At 40.5% G+C, this 17,022-nt stretch overlaps 1 protein-coding gene across 2 annotated transcripts in view; it reads right to left on the bottom strand.

Annotated features, from left to right (window-relative positions):
• The window catches only part of LOC146457237 (huntingtin-like), a 62,705-nt gene that overhangs the window by 3,253 nt on the left and 42,430 nt on the right, over positions 1-17,022 (bottom strand). Inside the window, exons 41-63 of one of the 2 annotated variants that reach the window (XM_085092287.1) lie at positions 16,811-16,887; positions 16,169-16,283; positions 15,543-15,686; positions 15,003-15,089; positions 14,299-14,440; positions 13,256-13,467; positions 12,512-12,589; positions 12,128-12,224; positions 11,471-11,542; positions 10,536-10,850; positions 10,015-10,106; positions 9,668-9,822; positions 9,060-9,128; positions 8,160-8,352; positions 7,107-7,331; positions 6,551-6,706; positions 5,861-5,932; positions 4,990-5,105; positions 3,470-3,584; positions 2,198-2,343; positions 1,481-1,548; positions 1,156-1,267; positions 513-675 (exon numbers count right to left, since the gene is read on the bottom strand). In XM_085092287.1, coding sequence (XP_084948413.1) covers positions 513-675; positions 1,156-1,267; positions 1,481-1,548; positions 2,198-2,343; positions 3,470-3,584; positions 4,990-5,105; positions 5,861-5,932; positions 6,551-6,706; positions 7,107-7,331; positions 8,160-8,352; positions 9,060-9,128; positions 9,668-9,822; positions 10,015-10,106; positions 10,536-10,850; positions 11,471-11,542; positions 12,128-12,224; positions 12,512-12,589; positions 13,256-13,467; positions 14,299-14,440; positions 15,003-15,089; positions 15,543-15,686; positions 16,169-16,283; positions 16,811-16,887 — 3,021 coding nt within the window. Of the gene's footprint in view, positions 1-512; positions 676-1,155; positions 1,268-1,480; positions 1,549-2,197; positions 2,344-3,469; positions 3,585-4,989; positions 5,106-5,860; positions 5,933-6,550; positions 6,707-6,737; positions 6,755-7,084; positions 7,332-8,159; positions 8,353-9,059; positions 9,129-9,667; positions 9,823-10,014; positions 10,107-10,535; positions 10,851-11,470; positions 11,543-12,127; positions 12,225-12,511; positions 12,590-13,255; positions 13,468-14,298; positions 14,441-15,002; positions 15,090-15,542; positions 15,687-16,168; positions 16,284-16,810; positions 16,888-17,022 lie in introns of those variants that run through there. The other variant, XM_085092288.1, reaches the window with a different exon arrangement.

The raw sequence follows: 17,022 nt of genomic DNA, 5'->3' as shown, positions 1-17,022 counted from the left end.
CGGTACTGTTTATTATCGTCTGCTGGACAGGGTTGGAACGTTCTCACAAGTCCTTACCTAGGATTTTTTGTCTGGGGGAGGGGGGGAAGCAAACTCCGCACACCCCTTCGGCAGGGGTTTCCCGCATACAGACAGGGTTTCTAGTTGGAAGTTTTTGTTTCCACCCCTTCACAGAAAGTTGCCTCTAAGACCTTTAAAGAAAACAAAACACACTGAATTCACATTGAAGGGAGATTTTTTCAATCAATTAGTTGATTTTCTTGTGATTTCGGACCAATATAGATACAAGAAATACCTCCGCAAACTTAAACACTATGTTAGAAAAAAAAATCAGTTTTCCTGGCGGGGGCAGCTGCCCCCGTTGCCCTCCGCTGTGTACGGCCCTGTTTCAAGTCTGTGAATTAAGCTTCTGAAAAGTACTTTTGTGTGGAGCTGTTGGTTTCTTTGAATTTCTTTGTTTTGTCTTGTATCATGGCACAGCCATTCACGTTCCACTGAATACACACACATACCTTAAACAACACTTGTGCCATGAGTTCAGGGTGGGGCTGTTGGCTGGAGAGAAACTCGCCGATTACTTTGTTCATGATTTCCTGAACGGGAAAGAAATCAAGCAACAGAGGAGGCAAAACTCTGGCCACAACTCTCGCCTCGGATGGGACGCCTTTACGAATCCTTCACAGAACAAACAACACAGTAAGTGAGCATAAAACATGTCTTGCGGACATTTTCAGAAGTGGAGCCCAGTTCTACTCTTGTCAATCTTCTGAAAAGAGGAACGTTTAGGGCTCTAGCCTACCTTATTCGAAAAGAGAAGAGAAGAGAAGAGAAGAGAAGAGAAGAGAAGAGAAGAGAAGAGAGGACAGCAGAGGAAAAACCGAGGAGAAAAGTGGAAAAGAGAAGAGAGAAGAGATGGAAAGGGGAGGGAAGAAAAGGAGAGGGGAGGAGAGATGAGAAAAGAGAAGGGAAGGGAATGGATAAAAAGGGAAGGGAAGGGTAGGGTAGGTAGGGAAGGCTAGGCAGGGGAAGGGAAAGGAGGGGAGGGGAGAGGAGAGGAGAGGAGATGAGAGAAGAAAAGAAAAGAGAAGAGAGAAAAGAGTACAGTAGTGTAGTGTAGTGTAGTTTAACTTGGATTTTATGTTGCTCACGCCATACCTGTCAAAAAGAACAGTAACACGTTCCATGGCGATGAGTAGTATGTCTTCTGTTGGAAACTCCACAGTGTCGGGCTGAGGGTAGATGCCACTTGGTCTGTCACCAATCTTACCTGCAACACAAAAAATATCATAAATTACGAGATGCATTTAGTCATCCTAGTTAGGTTATCCTATTAAATGATCCCACATACACATGAAGGGTGACCAGAATAAATCACTGAGAACTCTGTATCGTTGTCTTATCGAACAATGTCATAAGTTCGTAAACGCCATATTTTTTCATTCAAGAAGGACATTTATGTAAATTGGATCACGTGTCTTACCTGTGTACATGCACGTGACCAGTAGGCCCAAGGCAGATATGGCTCTTTGAGGGTTTTGCATGGACAATCTGCAATGAAGACAAGACTGAAATATGACTGACGAAACCTGTTTCCGCTAATAAATCAGATTGGAATATTGACAGGGCAAATGATACCACTTTCATCTCTAGCGTAAAAATATGACTTACCTACCCAATCCGGCTTACATAATAGGTAAATCAGATTCGGAATTAAAGGTGGCTCTAAACCCCTCTGACAAAAATTTTCCAAAAATTGCATCTAAACATGCTAATTTACAGTTCCATAATAAAAATGGGGTTCACCGAGCTTGTTCTTTAGTTATAACCATTTAAAGGTAAAATAAAGGGTGCTTTTAACAGGTTATAATAATGCTATGGTAACCTATTGTGTCAATAAAATGGCCATAAGTTGTTCACAAATGTTTAGACATTATTGTGGTATCAAGTGATAAAGAATGGTTCTACTGTAGATGGTTTGAACCCAGGAGTCATGCCATAAGTACGCAAATTATGATCATCCGAGTGAGTGTAGTCCTGAGAAGGACTGTTTGATGTGACATAGCGGAAGTCATCTTGACTCTGAAGACGACTTCCGCTCAGGTTGTCAAAACGTCAGTCAATGTCACCTCAAACAAAGAATGGTTCTATTAATCTGTCAAGGTGTAAGCGCTGTACAGTGATGGAAGTTGGTGCCCACCTGTCCACACTTAGTTTGACTAATGAATCAGATTCAGCACTTGATAGAGCAAATGACACCACCAATCTTTCCAATCCTCGCATGATGGCGTGATACACGCAGGTAGGCGTGCTGTCCTCATTTAACGAAGCAATGCGGACGGCGCTCTGTAAACCAACAAAACAATTTATGAAGTATCGCCCTCAAGAAAAAAAACTTTCATTAGCAGTGGGATTGACCTCTAAAGAAACAGCTACGCTGCTTTGGTGTCCTCCAGGAGAATTTTAGATACGATTGTACAATGGAAAGCGTAAAACTCACGTTTTAATGGAACTGAGGATTTTGTGACTAAAAAACACGCACACGAATGACGTCATGAGCTCCGTAAAGTTCTCTTACTTATCCCTCGCAAAAGTTTGTATAAATTAAGGTGATAGATCGCTAGCCGATCACAAGCCTTGTTAACCTTGGATTAGCCAATAGGCGAGCTCTCTTGTTATATGACGTAATCCAAATTTGCCCTCCCGATCTACGCGCAAATCATCACTATGATGATTTTTTATTTACATTTTAATTTTGTGCGAGAAAAAATGTATAAGACAAAGAGATACCTTTTGACTGTGTGTGTGCTCTCTGATAACTCAGAGATGACGTCAAAACCTTGTAAGAACATTAGCCACGCATAACGCCTGCGGCGCCTAGCTCTTACAACGTTTTGACGTCATCTGAATTGGACATTTCCTGTATAAATACTTGTCTAAACAAATAAATAAATAAATAAAAATCGAATCTATTTCTTAAATAATTAAAGTCAAGGCGTCAAATGAAATTCAACTTACAGATAGTCTGGCAGTGCACTCTGTTTGATAAGTTGGATGATCGTTGTTCCAAATTTATGAGTGTTCGCATGACAAAAATACCTCAAATTTAGTTTCAGAATGGCAATATCTATAAACATAGTCGAAAACTGTCTCTGAGGAGAGGGAAACGCCATGCACATATCTGTACAAGGATCTATTCTCTTCTTTAGCCAAATGCGTCACGTAATTATAACGTGATCAAGTGTACGATCAAAATCTTATCTTAACCAACGTAAAACTTTGATCGACATTGACAGTGCAAACCGGCAATTACAAAACGGTAATTTAGATTGTAGTTCCAACAATAAACAACAATGAAGGCTCCCTTTAACTCTCCAATATTTTTCCCACTTTGGAAGAAATAAGCTTTGCACATAAACCATTAGTAAAGAAATCAGTGATTATAAAAACGTGTTATTTTAGCGGACGGTACCTTGAGAATGTTAGCCTTAAATTCTTGATCACTGATTTCATCAGCGTATCTCTCTAGCAAGTAAAATGCGGCTGACCACATGACCAGTAAGTGATGCTCTGCCAAAGACACCGCGCTGCGGAAAAAGGTGAAAGACCTGATGATTATATATGCCTCTTTAAATTGGGAGAGAAAGTTAAAAGAGAAGACAGAAGGCCAGAGGAAGCAAAGCGGCTTACGTCGAACGAACAACAAATGTTACCCTGTTGTTTTCGGTCTCTCTTGTTATGCATAAAATTGTCTTCGAAAGCTTCACGTCAACTCGCTAAAAGCTAAAATGCTCCAGAGAAAGTCTCACGAAGTATTAACTGTAGTGACAGTTACCGACTGAATGTAGTTTCATGAAGTGCCACTTTGGCGTTTCCATAATTTCAACACCTTTTTGCAGGAGAACATGAGAGCTCTTGTCAGTCTGAAAGTGACACCAAACATCAACTCCAGAACCCTTTTTCTTTCTCTTCGGTTTAAGCTAATAAGTAGGCAGTTATTTTACATTGAATATAAAATAAGACACAATTGGGCGTAAATTTAAAGGGACAGTATCACTCTACTTTTAGTAACACATCGAAAATCGGAAAGATGCTATTCGGTTGATAGCCGCCAAGATATAATGACAAAAGTCCATTAAAAGACTATCAGAATGCAAAGAAACTATCCAAGGATATTTTCTCCGGCAGATGTCCAAGATAGTGAGGGGTTCAAATTTCGCTGTTGTAACGCACTAAAAATCGCTGGTTGTACTATATTTTGGTTCAACCTTTCGTCTTAGAATCACTATTAATATTTCTTTAAATTAGCGATTAAGAAATTAATCAACACAGTGTTCAAAGTTTAAATTTAGTGAAGTTTGGCCGGAAATCATGATATCTCCCATCGATCTCCCATGATACTACCCCTTTAAACATTGGCTGATAATCGCGACAGAACGAATCAAATACTTCAAATAAATCCTGGGGGGGTGTACTTCTCGGAAGTTTTGGTGGCGGTGAACGGCTCAGTTCTCCAAACCCCGACCCTATTTCAGACCAAAATATGGAATTTTCCAATACCCTTTTTTAGACCTAGCCTCTTAATTTGTATGGCTGGAAAATGGCAGGAAATCACGATCACGTGATTACCCTGGTGTTCGCATTTGCTGTATACGTGTTGTTTAATTTAATCTCTGTTATCGAAGAAGATAAAACAAGAAACAGAGAAAACAGTAACACAGTTCCTTGATGTAACCTAATCTAGTGTCGTGAAATCTGAAGAGTGTGTATGGAAAAGAAGAGTCGAATTTTCACCTATTATATCACTTGGATATAATAGCAATAATAATGAACATGGTGATCTTGATGATGATGATGATGATGATGATGACGACGACGACGACGACGACGACGGATGGTGATGATGATGATGATGACAGCAATAACGACGATGATTATAACAAGGAATTGAAATAAGTAACACGTACGAAGAAATGTATGTTTTCAGCTTACCCTGTCAGACCTGTAAGCTTCTTGCTCAAGAAGTCGGTGAGGATTGGTAACAACAAGGCTCCGACTGAGGCCACGTGAAACTCTAACAAGTACATTGCACCATAGAGAGCGGAGATCTGGTAACAACAGAAGAAACAACAACTGTTGTATGCTTGGCGTATTAAAATGAAAAGAAGGCTGTGGACATCACTATAAAGTTGTAATTGAAACGAAACACTAGAAATTGACATGGGCTTCAACAAATTATTTCACGTGAAGTTAACCCCTTATATACCCCTCCTATCTTGTCCCAATTCTTTTCTTTTAAAAGTAGTGCGGAGAAGTTATTAAAATATCAAGAAAATTCACCCTGGGTGATGCTTATCACTGTTAGGGCTAAAAGGGTTCAAAACATGTCGCAGGGTCACCAAAGGACCGTCTTAAGGTATTTAAATCAAGCTCTGAACCTAACAGAACACAAATCAAAAAAGTAGAAAACAACAACAAACTAACTAAGCATGACACACGAGTTTAAGCTAAGTAACATTTTAAAAAATATTTTAAGTTAGACCTATTAACCTTTCAAAAAAAAGATAGCCTGTATTTTGCGCGTTATAGGTCTTAAGAACGCTCAGTATTTGAAGTCAGGAGCGAGCGGGGAAATGGAAAGTGACTGACTGGGAAGAGATAGAATCCACGTTTTCATTGGTTCGCGCCTCACGCGTTTGCGCTTATCACGAGTCGCGCCTCGCGAGTTCCCGATTCCAGCGCTTCGCACATCCCAAGTTCGCGTTTCCTGCAATTCGCTTCTAAACGTCTGTTTTGCAGTCTACATAAAAAAGGTTACAGAAACCACTGGCACCAAAGGAAATTGAACTACAATATTAATCACCTGAAGGGATACGTGTGGGTTCCTTAGCGATGATTCTAATATCTTGCAAACTCTTTCTGCAGTAGCACCTTCCTGGAGAGAAATCAGATAGCAGCTGTTAATGCCAATTTGATTCTGGGTCAATCGGTCAATCAGCCAGGCTTGTTCACACTTCATTATGCTAACCCTGTTTTTGCGCGCACTGCAGATTTTGTGTTAATCGTTGATCGCCCTTTTACCTGAAGATTATTTGCTGGGACATTTGTTAAAAAAAAAACGCGTATCGTTTCACACGGTTTTGGCTAAATTGTCATTAACTTCCTGCACAAATCCTTTTTATTTCTCTAGGATTACAAGATGGACTTTTCAATCGTTGTTGAGCGACAAATAAACTGACTCAAGTGGTGGTAATAACAGGGACAGTTCTCAGTTCACGACGGTTTTTAACCCTAGACAAATTACGAACGTGTGACAGCGTGTTGACCGACAAACACCACTTCATTGTTTTCTGAAGACAGTAAAACTCTTGCAACTTGTTGCCACGTCTAATTTGTTCGTGAAATATTGCCCGCGCGCTATGTTACACGGTCACGATTTGTAACGCCACAATTCAACACGATGATGAATTTTGACGCTACAATGACGCGCTAAACACCGTCTCAGTGTTTTGAGCTCCTCTGTAACAGACCTTGGTTTTAAGTCTGTACTTACCGTCTTGAGGAAAGCAAGTGCTTTGCAGAGTGTGGGCAGCAGATATTGAATCAACAGGTCATCCTCGGCGGCGTGGTTGTGATGTAACTCAAGCAGAGTTTCCAGTACCCACTCAAAATGTGTTCCATCCACAAACAGGTCTGACAACACCAACAACTGACACCGAACAAAAACATCAACGACATCAAATAGGATGGAAACTTTCTGCGCTTGTTATATGGTCCTCTAAAGAATGGCGAACGATTATCAATGCAATTAAACAAAAAGTAATGTTTAAAAAGCCCCGGAAAATTTCCTGTTGATTACCGTCGTTAACTTGCCTTGTATAGACGGTCACTTGTAAACGTAATAACAAGGCGAAACAAGGAGTTGTTTCTGTTGTCTTTAACTATTGAGTTAAACAAACACTTTTACGAAAAAAGGCCTCGTCAATATAATAATAAAATTACGTTATTTCTTTTGATGGATGATAAAGAACAGTACAGATCAATTCTTCTTGTCATCCACAACAAATATTTTACGACTCATACGTACAGGTCACCAGTCTTTTACTCACCGCTTTCGTTGCCTCGGATAAGAGTGCAAGAGGAGTCCTGGGATGGATATACGGCGACATCCACTGCTCAAACAGCTCGAGAAGAAACTGTTCACATGATTTGATGTCGAGTTTTTCAGGTTGAGGCATGCGTGGAAGCGACACCACAATAGCAGTATCATCTTCACTGTCGTACCTCTCTTGGAGTTCATTCTGTGCCTGATTATATAGAGTGCCAACAGAGATCTGCAAGATGAAAACAAATTGAAAAGTCAAGAATCTTCAGAGTATCTTGTCAAACTTGTGTTTACCATTCATTTCGAAAATGTCAAGTTGGAAATTACAAAAAGCAAAAAAAAAAAAAAAAAGGAAAACTAATGTAAACTATCCGTATTCAAGTTTACAGTCAGTCTACATCACGCGTGTCCAGTACTTTTGAACTTGAATGGAGTTTACATGTCAGTTATGAACATCGCCAACGAGATTTAAGAGTTCCCGTAGAAATTTCCCTAATTTATTGACGGTATAAACCTTTGAATTTTTCTTTATGTTACAGTATTTAGTACTTGAAAAATAACAATTGTTTCTCACGTATGTTGATTTTTTTTTTTTTCAGTTAATGTGTCTTTTTCGGAAAGATTTCCAGAGAAATCTTTATGATTCCATTCAAAGGCCTGACATTACAAAGAAAAATTGCTACGTTCGTTTCATTATTGGAAACACTGGTCATAGGTGACGTAGACTGACTGGAATAATTCCTCAGTTATTGACATTAGCGATTGCAATACTATATCACGATGCTACTTCAGAATTGGGCAAGTTGCTTCTTTCTCAGAATTGTCAGACTACGAGTAGCCTTTTATTTTAGAGATAGTAAAGCGAGCAAACACACAAGCGTGCGAAAGCGGGTAAGGGAAAAGGCAACGTGAATTTGTCTGCTCGTACAATAGTACCCTTAGATGTAGGAGACACACAACCTATAAGACAAGGATATTACTATTAATCTGACAGAAAAAAATCAATTCAGGCTTTTTTGTCGATAGTGTGCCTGCGTCTGTATGGACTTCATGTTACCTGTCCCAGAGTGTAGTCGTGGAAACCCAGCACGCGATCAATGTTAAGACCGTACAGCGGATGATCAAACAACATTCGGTTGGTGATCCACACGGTGCTTGAGCTGCTTAAACACACAAAACCGTTGGAGCGATGGATACTGGCTGAGCGCTCTGGCCTCAGTTCATCGTCAGAAATAAAAGACCTGCCGGTACTAAATACACAGACGATGATGTCAAATTAATACCAAGTGCTCAATGCAGCCATTGTCTGTTTGCTTAAAGGATTGGGTAAGGAGTCATACAAAACAAATGGGCCATAGAGCAGCTCACATAAGGTCTCACGTGATTGGCTTGCAACCCTTCTGGGAGACAATAGAACAAACAGCAGAACAATACCCCTAACCCATAAAAACAATAGCAGCTAAAAATCAATCAACAAAGCAATCAATCAATCAATCAATCAATCAACTTTGTTTAACGAGAGTGACACTTAACAGTCTGATACGACTGACAAACCTGTGGGCCTTAGATTCCAGATCAGATCGAATTGGAATTTGGAAATGTTGGTTTTGAGGGGAGCGGAAAACCGGAGTACCCAGAGAAAAACCTCTCGGAGCAAAGACGAGGACCAACAACAAACCGAACCCACATATGACGCCGAGTCCGGGAATCGAACCCGGACCACATTGGTGGGAGACGAGTGCTCTCACCACTGTGCCATCCCTGCTCCCCACAGCTGCCACACAATGAAAACAATTACAAGCTTACGAGAGGAGCTACACTACTGAGACAAATAACTGGATTGAAGTTTGATCCTGAGACAAACGTGAAAGGATGTTGATAAAGTTCAAACTAGAGCTTACAAATTAAAGCAAATTTAAACTCTTTAAGAATAAAATTAACATTTTGTTTTGATTACCCTGTACAGCACATAGCAACAAACTCTTCCTCCACCACGCCTCTGACAAACGTTAGTTTCTTTCCTGCCCTAAAGACGAGTTAAAAATACCGCATCAATAAGAGTATAACTCCGACACCAAGTAAGCACTACGTCAACACTTAGAGATTTGTACCCTACATGCAACAGGCGTTCAGTTCAGTTCTGCCGAGAGGTGCCCCCACGCTTGAAACTACTGTGTTCTATTTTGTTTGATTAAAAACAGAATCATTGTATAATCCAATTCCAGGGATTTGATTGGCTTAGCGACCATGGTATATTAGCCATTTTACCATGCTTGAGAAATATCGACCATTAAATTGTCTTCTGGTTGTTCTTTCAAAGTGAAATCAGCAAGATCTAGTAATATTTCTTGATTGTTTTTAATGCAATAATCATTCCACTCGCGCTTGTTGGATATGAGATGATTATAGCCAACTCGGCGCTACCCGCCTCGTTGGCTATCTATCATCTGATATCCAACGCGTGCTCGTGGAATAATTGTTAAATATTTGTTTTGCAAGAGAGATTTTCACAGGCCAGTGACAAACAAATCATGGCAAAATTAAATATTTATCCGTTTTACACACCTGCTTCCAAGGAAAGGCAAGTCCCTGTGCCTGGGTCTGTGAAGATAAGCACTCGAAGTGGAATTACCGGGGACTGGGTACAAGGTTGTCTGAAGCAGCAGTTCTGATATGCAGCGGACTGCCAAGCAGCAAGAATGCGTAGATTCCATGTCTTCCTACAAGGCAAGTAGTTTGAAGAGAATTATTGTTATTGTTTGTTGCATCGATTGCAAATGAAATGCGAACTGCAGGATAAGAAAAATGAAATGATTCTCCAAATTTGCGAGAAAACGTGTTCTTAGTCGCTTAAAATTTTCAAATTAAACCTTACAAACAACAGAAATACAGGAAACGTTTGTTTAACAAACCTCCGTCGAAACTGTATCTGGTAAGGGTGGAGAGCTGATGACGCCGAGGAGAGCGGCCCAAGTTTCTTCAAACTGTTGTCTAGAAGTCCAGCCTAGCACGAAAATAAACAAAGTGAACAACTCAAAACTCGTAGCGACAGGCGCCACCAGTGCCAAGCGCACGAAAAACGATAACATGGATTTGGTTAGATGCACACATATTTTGATAAGTTTCAATTAGTAATCTATCAAACACGAGGATGAGTGTTTCATCCGATAAGCAGGTTTAAAAAACGAGGCGCAGCCGATTTTTTAACCAACTTCGATATAGCTTTTCAAAACATATAACAACTGTAGGAGAGATTTAAAGGGAAAGCTCACCAAATGCTACACTAGCACCCAACATATCAATTTTGTGTTCACACGGATCAACACATATTTGACTCTTTTGGGTCAAAATGAAAACCGTCACAGAACCGTTGGGGCGAATTTACAAAAACCTACAAAAGGTAAAGAGCATCCTGATGTAGCCCAACACTCACCGATCAAGTTCACTCTTCTCACAAACTCGTCCAACACATCTTTTTCTTTCAATATCTCAATCGGCAGTGGAGGAAGCTCAGTTTTCAAAGATCCCTCGGGGACTGGGGACCAACCCATCTTCCACACCAGCGTTACAGTGCGTGCATAACTGTTGACCAGCGGTTGTCTCGCCAGACCTACTATGACATCACGAAAAGGACCAATCAGGAACTGAGGTACAGAGGTCGATCCTCCAGACCCTGGTCTCATTATGGAGAGCAGGCGATGAACCAGTAACGAGATTTCATTGCAAGCTTTCCTGGCAATTTGAATTCCTAAGAAAAAGAAAAATGGTCAAGGGGGGCTGCGTCATGGGAATTTGTACAGACTTTGCCAAAACAAAAGTAAGAACCTTTTCTTGGAAACGAAAGGCTCGAACAATCCTGGCCAATTGGATTAGGGACACTGGGCTCTTTCTAAAAGTTTTTTAATTTCCATTAAACTTTGCCTCAATCAACATCTTTGCTGTATGTCGCTCATTGATCAGTGTAACCCCCCCACCCCTATTCAATGTTGAGTATTAAGACATGTGGATATCACACGCCCAGATTCAAAATTTTAAGGGGGGAGAGGGGGGTGGAACCATGTATAGATCGGCCCCACAGAGACCTCCGTCCCGAACATTTTGGCCAAGGATTGTATATAGAACACGAAGAGAGAGATATCAAGTGATTGTCTCAAAGGCAGGACAAACTGTCATCAGTTTTTTAAAACGATTTTTCAAGACGCTCGCCCTGGCTATCAAAGACTACATGTAGTAGAGTCATAATTATTTTAAACACAACTGAACCATTTTTTGTTGACTTCTTATTTTGGACGCGAAACGTGAGTGATGACCGACAACAGTCGACTGGATTTCACGAAAATGGACTTTTAAAACTGAATACGCACTCACCATCATCGGTTACATCAACCTCTCCTCCATCACTGAAGCAGTGCTCCTCCTCGGTGTCAGCATCACCGTAAACTAAAGAAAACAACAAAGAGATGTCAAGCCGCAAATAGTGCCAATCGCGCTTCCTAAATGTAGGCTCAACCCAGGCGCAAAAAAACTGTAAACCTTTTGGAAGACATAACAAAACAAAACCAAGTTTAACGATAGAGTGTAGGAAACTTGTGGCTCACAAAACGAAGGCAAACTTGTAAGATGTTCAGAAAGAAGTGAATCCCAAAGGCAATTGCATCTTAACCCTGTCTAGACGGGGAAGGGTGGGGGGGAGGGGGGGGTGGCGAATCTGCTCGCGGCGACTTTTAACATAAAAATTTAGGTAAAAGCCATGAAATGTCAGGACTGGTTTGTCTCTTTTTTCTTTTTTTTGTTTTTGTAAAGAAGTATTTTCGAATTTTCTTATTGCCTTTCGGGGCTCGATTCATCGGACCCTCTTCAGCTCGCCCCACATCTGGCTCACCTTTTCATGCTTGATTTTATAGTTGTCAGGGTATCCGTTTTTTTTTCTTTTGTACTTTTTTTATAACGTTATGTGTGCTTATTTCGGCCTCTACATGAAATAAAAGAGATGAGTAAGTGTATTTGCCATCCCAGCTCACTCACCTGCATTTAACAGCACATGGACGTGGCTAATGGCAGAACAAACCAACGGAAAGAACTCCAGCCCACCAATACTACTACAAGAATCGAGATTAAGAAACTGTGTAATAAAGAACAAATCAAAGGACTAAGTTAGCCAAGCAAGAAAAAAAAAAAACATTAAAACCTGCGCAGACATTTCCCTACACAGCCACAAGAGAGTGACTTGCACCCAGAACTTAGAAACGAGGGACACACTGTGTAAGCTACTCAATGTACCTAACGGCTGTAGGGACTACTGTAGCCTATGTGGAAACTCCAAACCTCTATTTTCTTTCATTTCTGACCTATCATTTTGGCTTTACTTCCAATATTTGCACGTTTGCGTTTCTCATTTTTGGTTATTACCTTGGCTAGACATTCCAGATGAGAGGTAAGCTCCGTGGAACAAGGACGCTTTCCGGTCAAGAAGTTGCAGTGCACCATCTGCCATCAAACGAAAAGAAATTTTAAAAAATTTTCACAAAGCGGTATACTGCCGACGTTTGGCACAAAGTTAGCGTACTGTAGTTTCATTCGGAAGCAACAGATACCATCATTTAGAGTGTTTTGTTATGATTGCTGAAAAACAAACAAACAAACAAAGTAATCATATTTGACGACAAAAATTTAAGTGTCACACTGAAACAAAAAGAACTCGAAGCAAAAACCCACCGGGTGCCAGGTGAGGGCCAAGCGAGGGAAAACACGGAGCTAGCGTCAAGCGCCAGTTTTGGGAAAACGCGCAAACGATGTCAGGCGGGGGAAAACGTACAAACGATGCCAAGCGCGGGAAAAATACAACCATTTCCAAGAGCAGGAAAAGACGCAATTAGTGAGTACGTAAAAACGCGAATCATCCATTTTTCTGCTAACGATGAAAACAATAAACCATGCACTTTGAATAGCAACAGCACGCTGCAAACGTTTTCTGAACAAATGCAAATCGAAACCAAAAGCAAACACAAACATTAACAGTCAGTCAAAAACTGCAACAGTGCTATGAAACCTGCAAAAGAATATTTGTACAGTAAAGATTTCAATAAATACCATAAATATTAATTAATTGGGCGGTTTTACAAATCACTAAAGAAGTTACGAACAATTTCTCACCGCCAGCGGGACAAAGATAAATTGAAAAAGAACTTGTTGTCCGGACTCAGGGACCTTGCAATGTTTAGGAAGCGTAGGAATGGCACTAGCCAGAGCCACGAGGGCCCTGGCTAGACACGTGACTTTCTTGCACCAGGAAGCGTCGTTACAAAGCGAGGACAGTCGGTCAGGGGCCAAGCAGAAACAATGGATTTTACAGGAATTTTCACTATCTGGGTGTAAAGGAAAGACAATCAAAGGTTAAGTCTATCTTTTGTAAGCCTGCTAGATTAAAGGGCTGTACTTATCCACGTTATCTGCAATACGAAGTGTTCGGAGTACAGCAGATGGGATGCTGGTCCATCACAGGGTTTCCCCCGTAACACAGTCTTTTTAAAAAAATAAGGCTTGAAAAGAAATCGAACCCATGGTCTTTCGACATCGGCACATTGTTTTTACCAACTGCGCTATCAAGACAAGTCAACTGAGCTATCAACTCAACTGGGAGCTAGCCATTTGAACGGCCCTTTGCAAAGGAGGTGGGGGGAAGAAGAATATCGCGCGTTTGGCCGAGAAGTCGTAAAAACCCTCCAAACTTTCCCTGTTTTTGTATTCACTGTAGATTTTGTGTGTTAAAATTTTATTCCTTTGTTTTTTTTTTTTTTTTTTTTTTTTTTTTTTTTTTTTTTTTTTTTTTTTTTTACTTCCAAGGCTAAATTTCTGAGACTTTGTTATGGCGGTCTGCTGAGATGAAATACTTAGAATTTCTCTCCCAAGCCAGCAGTAAGTATGGATCAGCATTCACGTTTTCTGACAATTTCCGGAGAAACAAGATGGGCCATTTCCAAGTCGCTGTGAACCTCATTATGAAAACGAGGCTAAGTGCAAAGCTTTTCATATGAAAATTAGTTTTGTTTGCGTATAAATGAAACCTAAGTTTCATAATGAAAACTTTGCACTTAACTTCACTTTCATAACGAGGTCCAAAGCAACTCGGAAATGGCTTTAATAGTACCACACGGCTCTAGAATATAACAAACGTGCAGTACAGGCACGCGCATTACCTCTGAAGGTTCGAGTTCGAATGACATCCTTGACAACTTGCTTAACATGTGAGAACAAACTATGTTTGGAAACCAGCAATAAATTATCGACATCAGGGTCCTCCAAGTTTTCTGCGCCGTGGTATAAGTTATTTGCAGCTTCCTAAAAACAGATAATTTAAGCACCAAGTAACTGATTTAGAATACATGACACATTGATTTGAGTCTAAGTCAAAAGCGAGGGTCAAACATCTTTTGGAAGAATCTTTATTGATTAGTCATTAAAATCAAAAATTCAGGTTAATCCAGGATTAGCTTATTCGGGCTTTGAACAACTGAGATTCCGCTATTCTCCTTCCGGTTTAAGAATATGTAACAGAATATCAGTTTCCAAAAGAGCAATTATTTTCTACTCCGATTAAACCGAAAACCTTCCCAGCAAACAAATTAGTAAAGGATTCTGCTTGCTCCCAAAAGAACACAAATACCGTCTGTTTCGATTCTGGAATAGCACCATAATTACGAAAAAGAACCACTGGACCGTGAAAGCCTGGTTATATACTAGTCCTTATTGTGCCGAATAATGCCTTCAAAATGACCCATTCCATTAACCGACTGACGGGTCTGGCCAGTCAGTTGTGATAAATGGAAAGCGCCTTTAGAGTTCGCGTGTTATTGGAAGGCGCAGTAATAGTAGCTACATGGCAGCCCATAACATGAAGTACCTCCGAATTCTGTCTTCTTGCAGTCAGCTGTAGAGTTCCTTCTATGCCACGCAATATACATTCTTCAAGAAGGGAGATATCAAAGTCCTTGGATAAATAAAGGAGAAGGAAGATAAATTAGACACAATTGAAAGGGAAGAAATTCTTCCAAAAACAACTTTTGCGTAAAAGAGTGAGATCACTGGCTCCTCGGCCAAAGTGAACAAAAATATCCTATTCGACTGAACTTCCAGGTGTCAACAACCTCATTCAACTGGAGTGCTTGGCAAGCATTATTTTTATCCAGGAATTCGCAGTAGACCTGCACCTTTCAACATTTCAAAAGCTCTTTTTTCACTGGACCCTGATAACCTGCAGCTGTACAGTATTGTTTCTTAGTGCCGGGAACATTGTTCTGTTGTTCGTTCTTTCGTCCTCTCGACCAACCATGTAAGACGTTACAAACGGTGCTGGTCGCCACGGAATTCGGGAAGTAGGAGAAAAGCTAAATTCGTTTTCGCCTCTTTTGTGCAAAACTGTGTTAACCTGTAAGAAACCAACCTCATGGTTTACAATGTCAGAAACTTCTTTAGCGTTCAAAACACTCAGCATCTGAATGGCCTCCTGTGGAATAACAGCTTTGGTCTTAAGGTCTTTTGGGTGACCAGCAAAACAGCACTGCTCGGCCAGACGACGAAACCATTCCTGTATGATGCATATAAATTGACAAAAATATAAATTTCTAACAAAATCAACACTCTGCCTCCTCTTACATAAAATCTCCTTCACTTAGGTAACCATCTATGAAAGATCCCGTTCTGTCTAAGGCAGCTATTGAGTCAGACCTATGAATCTGCCTCAAGGAGATTTGAATATTTACTGCGCCAATTAAGGGTGCATCATTTCAGGCCCTTTCCTCCTGTCCCCCCCCCCCCTCCCCCCCAAAAAAGAACCATATATATGTTTGAACTAGATTAAAATGTCACTAGAAGTGTTGTAGCTGTTGTTTCGTTGTTAGCAGCAGAATAAACAGAACACGCCATTTTCGAGTTGCTTTAAACCTCATGATGAAAGCGAGGCTTCGTGCATATCATTATTATACGCCATGTATAATTCGTCCCATATGAGCATCGCCAACGTCTATTCCTGAAACAGTTCAACAGTAACTCGCTCAAGAGAAGGCTCACCCTATCTACAGTGTAGTTGTTCATGGATGACGCCAGATCTTCACTGTGAGGCGTCTCTCTTTGCAAGGATGAACTGGACAGAATTTTATTCACCAACAACAGCAGGGAAGAATTTCTGAAACAAAGAAAATAATATCAGGTTTATTTGTAAGTTTTAAGTAGAGTGAAGTAGCAGATCATAGCTTCAGCTAAATGCTCCTTAAATTTTACTCGACCTTGCGTCGTGCAAACCACAACTTGGGAGAATTCTTTGTTAGGGGTGTAGTCGTATGTAAAGAATTAGGAAGGAATTTTAAAGAAAGAAAAAACTATAGTGCAAATTTCTGCTAATACGACCACCGACCGAGAATGAAACCCTTGTGGTAATAACGGCATTAGATAGCTGTGTTGACAAACTGATGGTGTCGTTTTCATTATCACAAATAGGAAGGAGACGCGCTCTTCAGCTGAGAATAAAGGAAAAGAGTACCAGAGAAAAAAACGTCTTGATGTTTTAACGAATTCTCCCAACAAGTTCCATAAAATGCTTGGAGGACAGTGGAGAGAATATGCATTTTGATACTGGGGCTTGAAGTGTCAACGGGGGAATGGTAAGGCGGAGTTCCACTGTATAACAAGAAGCAAAGCAGCTCAAGAAATTACCTCTCCCCTGTTTTCTTTGAAGCAATCAGCTGACAGACAGATTTCAAGTCATCCTCGAGCACGTCTTGGGAAGATTCCTGTTAGAACAACAAGCCTTTGCATGTGTATCTTCAGAAATACAAGAACAATGTGCCATAATCAAATGATGGAGTTAAGATACGTTTTTGTTCGCAACCAAAACTCATTTTGTAGGCATCAAGGATTCAAAATTT

This window comes from Pavona decussata, unplaced genomic scaffold (assembly GCF_977016875.1).
Source record: "Pavona decussata unplaced genomic scaffold, jaPavDecu1.1 SCAFFOLD_245, whole genome shotgun sequence".
NCBI lineage: Eukaryota > Metazoa > Cnidaria > Anthozoa > Scleractinia > Agariciidae > Pavona > Pavona decussata.
This window is presented reverse-complemented; position numbering and strand designations above follow the sequence as displayed.